At 32.6% G+C, this 11117-nt stretch overlaps 4 protein-coding genes across 4 annotated transcripts, besides 2 other annotated features; 2 read left to right on the top strand and 2 right to left on the bottom strand.

The window, feature by feature from the left end:
* Nucleotides 1–274: 274 nt before the first annotated feature.
* Nucleotides 275–2971, bottom strand: TVAGG3_0936520 (helicase MER3; the record flags this gene model as incomplete). The annotated part of the gene is made up of 1 exon (XM_001329441.1): nt 275–2971. One exon carries the CDS (start codon nt 2969–2971, stop codon nt 275–277), a length of 2697 nt encoding a protein of 898 aa, XP_001329476.1.
* Nucleotides 2972–4205: 1234 nt separating this feature from the next.
* Nucleotides 4206–4595: a mobile genetic element.
* Nucleotides 4596–5435: 840 nt separating this feature from the next.
* Nucleotides 5436–6413, top strand: TVAGG3_0936540 (protein serine/threonine kinase protein; the record flags this gene model as incomplete). The annotated part of the gene is made up of 1 exon (XM_001329439.1): nt 5436–6413. The coding sequence occupies one exon, from the start codon at nt 5436–5438 to the stop codon at nt 6411–6413; it is 978 nt and encodes a 325-aa protein (XP_001329474.1).
* Nucleotides 6414–6532: 119 nt separating this feature from the next.
* Nucleotides 6533–7454: a mobile genetic element.
* A 363-nt stretch (nt 7455–7817) lies between these two features.
* TVAGG3_0936560 (uncharacterized protein) lies at nt 7818–8995 on the top strand (the record flags this gene model as incomplete). Its single annotated transcript, XM_001329438.2, has 1 exon — nt 7818–8972. One exon carries the CDS (start codon nt 7818–7820, stop codon nt 8970–8972), a length of 1155 nt encoding a protein of 384 aa, XP_001329473.1.
* A 385-nt stretch (nt 8996–9380) lies between these two features.
* On the bottom strand, nt 9381–10595 carry TVAGG3_0936570 (uncharacterized protein; the record flags this gene model as incomplete). Its single annotated transcript, XM_001329437.1, has 1 exon — nt 9438–10448. One exon carries the CDS (start codon nt 10446–10448, stop codon nt 9438–9440), a length of 1011 nt encoding a protein of 336 aa, XP_001329472.1.
* Between the last annotated feature and the right edge of the window lie 522 nt (nt 10596–11117).

Raw genomic sequence — 11117 nt, forward strand, 5'->3', positions numbered from 1 at the left:
ATACAAAATTTCATGCTTAAATGTATCCATTTAGTTGTTTTTGATTAACGATATCATCACAAATTAATCATAATTTGGAAGCCAAGCATCCAAAAATTATGCTATTTAGAAGAAACCTTTTAATTTTATCATATGTAAAAGTTCGAAAATCGAATTTTTTCTCATCATTTTGAAAAACATTCCATAAAAATCACGAAAAGAAACACGATTACATATTAAAAATGAAATGTATAGTTTAAGATTAATTAAATTTTTTAAATTAAAATTATATAAGTTATAAGTCATCAAATTGAAATCTCTCCCAATGCTCATCATCAGAGCTGATGAAAGAAGTTTGAACAGGAGGCGATGGTTCGTTCATTTCTTCATTCTTACTTTCTTGGACCGACATCATTCCTTCATTTCTTGCTTCACCTTCAGTTGTAGAAATTGTTTCAATGGCTTTGTTTGCTTTCATCTGCCAAACAACAATTTCGGACTGATCCGGGATATCTACAACTCTTGTTTGTGATGTTGGCGGAACAATCGATGTCTTCTGCAAGATATCAGTTATTGTCGGTTGTTGTTTTTTGATTAATCCCTTCTGGATTAGATCAACACCGACAATTTCTCGATCGACAACGTAAACTTCGATGTCATTTGGATTCAAAATTCCAATGTTGCAGAACATTGACATTGTTTGATGCGCAGTTACTCTGTAATGCTTTCTCGTCAACAAGTAATTGTCCATGCCAACAAGAATTTCAACGCCATGGTGTCCAAATGTCGGATCTTTTGATGATTGATTTGTCACGATGACTTGGATTTTCTCTGGAGAACTTAACACTTCAATGGAATAGAAAGGAAGGCGACTGATTGATTCTGCAATGGTTGTTCCCCATCCTGGTCTGTGATTTGTTGCTCTTTCGATAAATCTGACATGAGAATCACGAAGTTTATCGAAATCTGTCAAACCAGCAGAGAAAAGTTTCTTTGCATTGACTTCTCCGATACCTTTCACTTGTTGTGTCAATCTTTGTTTCTCTGTTTCCCACATTCCTGCAAAAATACATTTCATCAAAAGCAAAGAAAAGAAAGAAGACTTTAATTCCTTCTTTTCAACAGCTAAAAGATATAATGCCATGAGCATTCTATCAGCTGTTCTCTTGATTTTGTTGTATTCTTGCGCAAGTGACCAATCTTCGATTTTACCCTTTGAAAGGGCAATTTGGATCATAAGGAAACATTTGTTTTGAGATGTAAAGAATGAAGGATCATCAATGGAAACTGATGGGAATCTTAACGATGAATCAGCAGCCATCAATCTCATTTTCTGGCGGTCTTCTTGTCTGACGACTATGTCATTGAACTCCTCAGCTTTGCACAATACATTCAAAGCTGTTTCCAAATTTAATATTGGAAATGATTCGGAGTAAAGACGCATTGTTCCAACTTGTAGACCGTATTTACTACACAATGCGCCTGTTGGTTGTATGAAATAGCAGCCATCTTCGACATTGATGAATCCCCATTTCTCAAGATTTCCAATTGCTTCGTTACAGTGTTTCATGAGGAAATCTTCGACACCTAAAAGGTTCTTTACCTTATAGTATAATGGGTTTTGCGGTAATCTTGTGTACAAAAACGTTGTCTTGATCCATTTGATTGCATCGTCAATGTTCTTGATCGTTTCGAGAGCAATTTCAGCATTGATATGTTCAGTCAATGCAGACAACAAACAGCTCTCAACAGGTCTCGAATTATTGACGATAGACTCAAATTCTTTGATACATTTCGTTTCTGTCATGATTACGCAGATTCCTTTATCATGGAACTGTGGACGTCCTGCTCTTCCCATCATCTGCAAGAGTTGGGCGTGATCGTAGTCATTCAGATATCCATCGGAATAATGTTTCGTTCCTTTGATGATGACTAAAGCAGCAGGGAGATTGATTCCTTGTGCCAATGTTGATGTCGCACATAAAATGGTGATCTCTCCTCTGATGAATAAATCTTCGACAATTTCACGATCATCACTACTTAATCCTGCAGTGTGGAAACCGATTCCTCTGGAGAGTAAATCGGCAAGAGTCTTATCATGGACATTTGCTTTTGTTCCATGCAAGTTCGGGATGTCGATTAACAGCTGATTTGCGGTTTTCTCGCAACTCTTCCTCGTGCAGCAGAAAATTAGAGTGGGTTTGCCTTGTGAATACTGTCTGATGATGGCGGAGATCTTCGATGTCAAAGAACTCTCGAACATCCAATCATTGACACAAGATCTGTATCCAAAGACATGACTCGTGATCGGAGTTGAACGGAACGAGTCATCAAACCTCGTTTTCTCAGGGTCTTCTGCTTTGATCCACTTTGCGATATCTTGATAGTTTGGAACAGTGGCAGAAAGAGCAACTACTCGAATTGGAATGCCTCCTAAGCTCTGGCTGTTGTCGCTTATGAGGAGGAGACGAGTAATCATGGCTTCGAGGACGGCACCGCGGGAATCTCCTATTGTATGGACTTCATCAATGATTACGACGGACACATGCATGAAGATATCTGATCTTTGCTTCCAGTTCCTAGTTGCAAGGTCTATCTTCTCTGGTGTAGTGCAAAGAAGGAGATGAGTTTGTAAATTCGTAGGCATTTGGTTATTGGAGTCACCAGTGTATTCTTGAACAGCTATTCCACACTTGTTAAGGCGTTCTGTCCAATCACGGACCTTCTCTTGGCAAAGAGCGCGTAATGGCGATACGTAAAGCATTAATGTAGGGTAATTATACTTCATCACAGCACTGATCATTGCTAACTCGGCTACTACTGTCTTTCCACAGCCTGTGGGAGCGCTTAACATAATATTTTTGTCTGATTTCATGACTTGATCAAAGACTGAGCTTTGGATCGCGTTAAAGGTTTCAAATGGGAACACTCCCCTGTACATTTCAGGAAGCTCGTCAACTCTCCGGATAGTAATGTCTTTTGGCCTATCCATTAGAGCCACTTCTAATCAAGCGCATCACTACGATTAATTTCCCGTCAAAATTCCCTGTCGACAAAATTCAGCGAAAGTATGCCTTTATAATACAGAACATATAAAAAGGATTATGTTTTATAGATCAGTGATGCTTTTTATAATACTAAATCTCCACCTTAATCGAATTCGAAGAGAAAGAAATATGAATGTATCTAAAATTAACCTGATTTGTTGGAGGAATTTGTTTTCTGGTGTATTGTGAACTGGGAAATTATCCTGCCACCTCGATAATTATTATGTGCAAAATTCTTGAATTAAAAATTAAATGAAAACCCACTATTTTAAGAGGATAATTATGCTTTATAATGTGACTATCTGTAAAAATACTCGAAACTAATATTCGAAATATCGTAGAATTTGAATTCGAAAAAGAGGTTAAAAATTTACAAAAAGTGTCAACAACAATAATTATTGAGAAAATATACTATATTATTTGTTTGTATATTGGGATTCAAATTTTATTATTTGAAGAAATTGAAGGATTTAACGGTGTACATATTCAAATTCTAAAATATTGAAATTGAAAGGGAAGGACAAATAATATATCATAAGAACTTGCAGTGTTGCATGCTAAGTAGTGTCAATGATAGAAATTGAGAGCCTTTTAATCGTCGAGGAAGTACGATTATTTTTGGGCGAAAAGTATCTTAAAATATGATTATTAATATGTTTTTAAAATAAAAAATTTGAAAGTTAATTTGAGATTCTCATATAATTTTTTGAATGAAAAAAATAAATATAGTCTATATGAGTTTTTGAATAATCACACTTGAGATATATCTAAAAAATAATTAAAAATAGAGTTTGAGAAGACTTTTCAAGGTGTAATGAAAAGTGTGATATAGAAAATAATTATAGATATTTTAATTTTATATATTGTGCTAAGCATTATATTAAATTTTTAGGAAAAACACTTTTCATAAGTATTCAATATTTGAGAATACGCTCCAAAAAAGAATAGATTCTTTTATATTCGCTTATATAAAAGGAGACTCTCTATCAGATGCGAATGCATGAATTCAGCACCTCTGATAGAGAGTTTCCTCTTATATAAGCGGATCTTTTTCATGAGTTATTGTTAATATAAAAACATAAAAAGCTACCAATATGAGAAATTAAACCCTGCGAGGTGCCAGTCTAGAACTGGCACTTCGCAGGGTTTAATTTCTCTTGACAAAATACAATAATCAAATGCTCCAAAGTTTTCGAACTTTCTATTAGGAATAGGAGCCTACAAAGCACTGATTATATATCAGTGCCTGGTAGGCTCCTATTCCTTCTCTGAAGCTGGAAAATTTTGTCTGAATAGTTTAACATTTGGACAAAATTTCCCAGCTTCAGAGAAGGAATTGGAGGGTGAGAGGCATATAGGCATACTATATACCTCTCACCCTTCAATTCCCTCGGGAAAGTTCGAAAACTTTGGTGCAATCAGCAACGATTGCACCAAAGTTTTTGCGTTTAATTGAAGGAATTGCTCTTTATGATATATACAGTTACAATGCATATATCATAAGGAGCAATTCCTTCCAGATATCTGGCAAACTTGCTCGCAATGGTTCACAATTGCGAACAAGTTTTGTCATTTGTCAAGAGAAATTAAACCCTGCGAAGTGCCAGTTCTAGACTGGCACCTCGCAGGGTTTAATTTCTCATATTGGTAGCTTTTTATGTTTTTATATTAACAATAACTCATGAAAAAGATCCGCTTATATAAGAGGAAACTCTCTATCAGAGGTGCTGAATTCATGCATTCGCATCTGATAGAGAGTCTCCTTTTATATAAGCGAATATAAAAGAATCTATTCTTTTTTGGAGCGTATTCTCAAATATTGAATACTTATGAAAAGTGTTTTTTTCTAAAAATCTCAGAATATATTTACAATAGTAAAATAAATAAGATATTTAAATTTATTTTTAAATGCTTTTTTTTATATGAGATTCTCAAAAGTTATATCAAAAGTCTGTTTTTTCTAAAATCTAATATCATAATCTATTTCTCATTTTAAGTACATCTTAATTCATTTTATTTTCTATATTTTTCAATATTTTTGAGGGAATTGTGTTGCTTCCCCGATGATAAAATTGAGAGGTTTACACATTGACACTACTTAGCATGCAACAAGCATGCCCGTATTATTTGGAAATTTCTAGAGTTATGTGTCCATAAATATTCAAAATTTCTGAAAACTGGAATAATATTCAAGAACATTATATTCAAATGCTTTTGATAGTCTTTCAATACTATTTTCATTTGATTTATATTATACATCATATCTACTTTTAAAACTACTCGTCCCTTCTCAATTTAATTAATAAATTTAATGTAATGTACATAAGTCAAACAATAAATCTTCTTATTTTAATAGTGCCTCTCAAATAATTCAGAACTCCTAACAAAAATCGAATTATTCATTATTAAATGCACAGCAAGGAAGTTGAATACTTTGCTAAGCAGGATCTACATTTTGAAAAGATCATCGCAAAGGGCGGGTATGGAACGATCTTTTACGTGTATAATAAGCAATATTGCAATCATTTTGCTCTTAAAAAAATTCCCAAAGAATTATTTAACCAATCAGAGATTGACTGTTTACTTCGTCTTGATGATGCAAGAATAGTAAGTCTCTACAAGTATTATCATTTTCATGATCATGTTTACATGCTTATGGAATACTGCCCTTCAGATCTTCAAAAAATTATAAAACAAAAGACTAAAGTTGATAGAGAAGAATATATCAAAATAGTTTATGATACAATTGCTGCAGTTAAAGCATGTCATGACAGAAATATTGCTCATAGCGACATAAAACCATCGAATTTTATGATTGATCAGTATGGAAGAGTCAAAATTGGTGATTTTGGGTTATCAGCTATTTACTCTCAGCATCCAACTTCTGGAGATTTTAAAGGTACAAGATTATTTATGGCACCAGAAATTTTCCATTATGAGAAATACAATCCGATGGTAGCAGATATATGGGCTTTAGGCGTTACTCTTTATTATTTTGCAACAGAAAAATATCCATTTTTCTGTCAAGATGTTGATGGTTTGATTCATCGAATCAAAAGCGGACAGTTTAATGAATTACTCGTTCGAGATGAACAATTGCGCGATATAATTAAAAGGTGCTTAGATCCAAACCCAAGAAATAGACCTACTTGTGCTCAATTACTCGATATGCCATTTTTCAAGACAGAGCCACAAGGTGAAGAATTAAAAGAGAATGTCAAACTCAATAGACTTGATGTTTTTACTCGTTCTCAGAACCTTATTGTTAAACCAAAAATTAACAAACCGAAGAATCCATTAATGATTCAAGCAGGTAGGATTTATAAGAATGCAAGTACCCTTCGCCTCCAAATGATTATTCCACCACCTCCACCAGACTCAATATAATGTTTTAGCGGATTTTTTGTTTCCTTTTTGTAAATTTGTTTTGTAGTGATATTTGGATATTGAAATTAATTAGTTTTTTACCGCAAATATGCCATATTGAATCTTTTTTTATGAAAAAAAAAGGTGACCAAACTATTTTTTGAAAGTCCGCCATAACTTTAATGGTACTATTTCAGCGTGTACAATGAATACAAAAATTCTAAGAGTGCCACATAAAATAGTACTTTAGACTTGAGTTAATGCTACCAAGCAAATGTTAAAAAGATGACTTTAGTGTTTTGATAATCAAAGATTAAAATCATTATTGTCTAAATCAATAATCATAACGACAGAAGTTAATGTTTTTTCATAAGTGCTTTAAATCCACTTTTAAAAGTATACCTCAAAAATCAAAATATCAAAAAAAATTGGCCGATAGGTTTGGCTTTAATTTTTGTCTGCTTTTATGATTTGATATGGATGTTATAATTTTAAAAGTTGAGCCAAATTCACCAATAGATTTTTGAGATTTGCAAATACTCAATAATTTTCAGCGTGTTATCTTTTATTAAAAGAACTATTTGGTTTCAGTATCATATAAATTGATATTTACTTTCTATTTGAACCTTCATTTAGCTAATGATTTAGTAATACAGATTTCATCTAATCCTTATAAGAGAATTTTGAATTTGTTATAATAAAAAAACAAACAGATATAGCTTACACTTCTATAATAAAGATACCTTTTATAGAAATCAGTATGAAATGTGTTTTGGCTTATTGGAAGCATATCAGACATAATCGCCATAATCAAAAAATCTATATACCCAATAAGTAATAAATTTGTCGATATAGATTTTCCATAAAATTAGTTTTTAGTCTGATCTTAAAATAAATTTAATTTTTTATAAAAAAAATCACATTTAAAAGTACCTTTTTAGTAGCTCGAAATCCTGTTGGTGGATTTGGGGCGTACTTCAAAATTAGCTTTTCTTCTACATATGCAAGCTATATTTTAAATATGGGGCAAATCGGATCGGCGAAAGGAGTTTAGTTACCTTTTGAAAAAAGAATTTTTCAAATTAATTTCAAGAAAAACTTGATTGCAGTAACCAAGGATCCTAAAATATTTATATCACTAAGGCCGAGGTCGAAATCTTTGATGAATTTATTTCAAAATTTTTCAAATTCTTGATAACGAGGTCTCTAACTTAATTACAATAAAAAGGATAAAATTATAAAAATTTTTGATTCAAATTAAGCGGTTTATCTCATTGAAAAAATTCACACATCGAGTCAATTTCCAATATCTAGAAATTTTTTATAGATTGTTATATATTAATGTCATATAATTCATTATAACCTCAAAAAATCTAAATAATCCCAAATTGGTTTCAACGATTAATTCAAAATAAGAATTTTTTAATGTCGCTAGCTACTTCTCTTTTACAAAATCTCATTGTAAATGAGGATAGTTATATCAAAAGGAAACTCCTCAAAGGTCAAAGATTAACTATCGAGACCAGTGGTAATTCTTACAATCATACAATATTTTTCCCAACAAAACCAGTCGATGCTACAATAACAATTAATTACGATGACAGCAAGAACACATACCTTAGTGAAAATATTTATGGTGTAGTAGGAAATGGACAAAAACCTGTTAAAGCTTCCATTTATGCTAGACAAGATTTAGAATTTGAAGCTTATGTCACCTTCTTATCAGATTCCCAAATTTATTCCAAGGCAATTCTTTATACAGATGCTAACATATCAAGATCATATTCAAATTTAACTGAGCAAATAATGACCGTTGGCTTTGCACCAGAGGGATCTCCAATGTTTGTTTCTCTCGCTTACGAAGCCGAAACATACTTTACAATGTTTGGCAGCTCTAAATTCTCAATGTTCACCTCCATCAGTGACAACATTCCACATATGACTCTCCGTACTGGCAACATCAGATTCAGAGCATTCCCATATGCTAACTCAGTTTATCATAAACCAATGGTTTTCGAAATCCAAGGTAAGAAGTTCGGAGCCACTTTGATTGAGAAGAAGGCCCCAGCTCCACTTCCATCACCAACACCAGCACCATCTGAAACACCAAAACCAAGACCATCTGAAAAACCAACACCAAAACCAGAAACAACACCAGTTCCACCACCACCAACACCAGATACAAACGATAAGCATCACGACAACTATGACGAAGAAGGATACGAATATAATGGAAATCATAATTACAGAAGAAAGCATTGTGACTCATTCCAGAGTGCTCTTTCCTTCTTCCTTGGCATGGGCATGATGTTACTTATCGTTGCAATTGTTTCTGCTGTTAAGAAATGCAGAGCACAACGTGTAAATGACAACGAAGCCATTCCACCTGTTGTTAATGCTACTCAGCAGCAGCCACAGCAGCAAAGACCTGTTTATTACTTTGCTCAGCCAATGGTTTCCCCATATGACAACTCTGCCCCACAACAGCCAGCTGCTGCTCCACAGCGCGCTCAACAACAACAGCCTGCAAACAGCCCTTACCCAGCCTCCCCTGTTTACGTTATCTATGGCAATCAGTAAGGAAATAAACATTTAAATTTAAAAAGAAATTTTATTTTTATTATTATTATATGCATATGACCCGATAGCTTTATTATTCTCCCCTCATAAGCCGCAATCAAGAGCCTAATAAATAGTCTAAAAATTAAAATTGTCAAAAAAATTGTTTTAGTCTCGTTATTAGGGATCAAGCTATTAATGAGAAAGCGCAAGTCTATTCAAATCAACTTCTGAACTGTTATCTGGTGATTGATTGAAATTGAAAGGTAACATCTAATGTTTTCAATAGATTTATTTCTTAGGTTTCATTTTAATCAATTTTTTAAAAGAAATTTATGATTTATAATGCTGAAAATTATTGATATCAGAATCTTGTTAATATGTGAATCCATTTTTATAAAAATTAAGTGACTGTTTTAAATACGAATACTTTATACTATTTATAATAAGAAAAGAAATAATTAACAAAAAATAAGGATACGAAACTTAAATTTCATACCATAATTGGCGAACTTTCATATGACCTCTTCCTACAATGCTGTAAATACTATACGTAGCACCCATTAAGAAGAAGAAAAATGAAAATGCAGGTATAACTTTTTTGAATTTGATGCTGCTAATGAATGCATCGAATCCCACGAGCACGGAAAATACATCACAAACTATCGAATATCGGCCAATGTCCAAAGAGTAATGCATTGATTGGAAAGCTAAAGTAACAATCTGGAATATCAGAAGAGCAACAGAATATCTTGATAAGAATGCTGTTCCTATTACACATGAAGCGAAAACTCCCCAATTTACATGAAATTCTTCAAGAGATCCAATAAATGAAGCTGATTTTATAAGAAATCCAAATGGAATGAATTTAAATTGTGGATCATGCAAAAAGCCGGCTGTAAATAATCCGAATATCCTTTTTGAATAAAAGTATTGAAATACGCTATGAAAACCAAGAGAAATTAAATATGGAAATAGCATTTTAAATGCATTATCGTAGTGTGCGTTTTTAAAGAAGACTACGAAAAACGAAAACGCTAAAACTATAGCTTGTTTATCGAAAAACGATGCAACTAAAATTGAGTTAAACATAAGTTTTGTATCATGAAGTTTGTAGCCTATAAATGCTAAAAATACGCATGTCATGTAAATACTATCTGTGGAAATCGTAGAATGATTAATAAGGAATGACGCTGGGTAAATTGATAGCAAGCAAGCAGTGGTAACTGGATATTGAACTATGTTCCATGATGTTAAGAACCTTTCAAAGGCCAATGCGCATACGCAATTTGTAAGTAAAATAAATGCCATTGAAGCTGGCAACCAAAAACCGAGGCAAACTATTCTGCATAACTTAAATAGTATTGGTGCGCCTATAGGAATTGAATTAATGTATTCTGGTGCATATGCGTCTGTTTTATTTGCAAAATCTCTTGATGGGAATGCATAATTGTATCTAGAAATGCGCATTATCATTGGTCCATCTCCATAAAGCATAATATTTTCAGAAGAATTATAAATAAAAACTCCAATCCAAACGATAACAGTGGTTAAAATCATTGATAGTATAATATATTTATCTGTGGGTTTGAATTGCAGTAGTAACTTTACTGGTGATTGTTTTTCTGAGAGATCTTCAAATTCTAAATTCGACATTAAAAAAAATTGAGAAAAATTCAAGGAAATAGATTTAATTTCCATAAGAAAAGATAACACAGAAAAAAATTTCATCAATGAGAAAAGGTATCCCCACCTAAGTTTACAACTATTCAATTTTCGATATTTTTGAAGTCTATTTTCTCTTGATAAAATAGATATTTTTATGAAATAACATGACCATACAATGCTCATATCATTATCTACATATTTGTCGCTTCATATATCAAAAAGAAGAGAATTGCTCAAAACCTTAAAAAATGGAAGTAAACGATTATTTTTGATTCAAATACTGTTTGGTATTAAAAGCAAAAATAATCATATATTAGAGAATTATCAGCAACAAGTAATAGTATATGTGGCAACTTTTAAGAATGAGCCATGCTGCTTAGCTTTTGATACATTTCCATAATTTTGAAAAATTCGATTTTTAATTCATATGTGTCAAAAGGATATATACTTATTTATATCATATAAAAGAAGGGAAAAATGATTTTAAAAATTGAGAAG

The sequence above is a fragment of the Trichomonas vaginalis genome, chromosome I (assembly GCF_026262505.1).
Source record: "Trichomonas vaginalis G3 chromosome I, whole genome shotgun sequence".
NCBI lineage: Eukaryota > Parabasalia > Trichomonadida > Trichomonadidae > Trichomonas > Trichomonas vaginalis.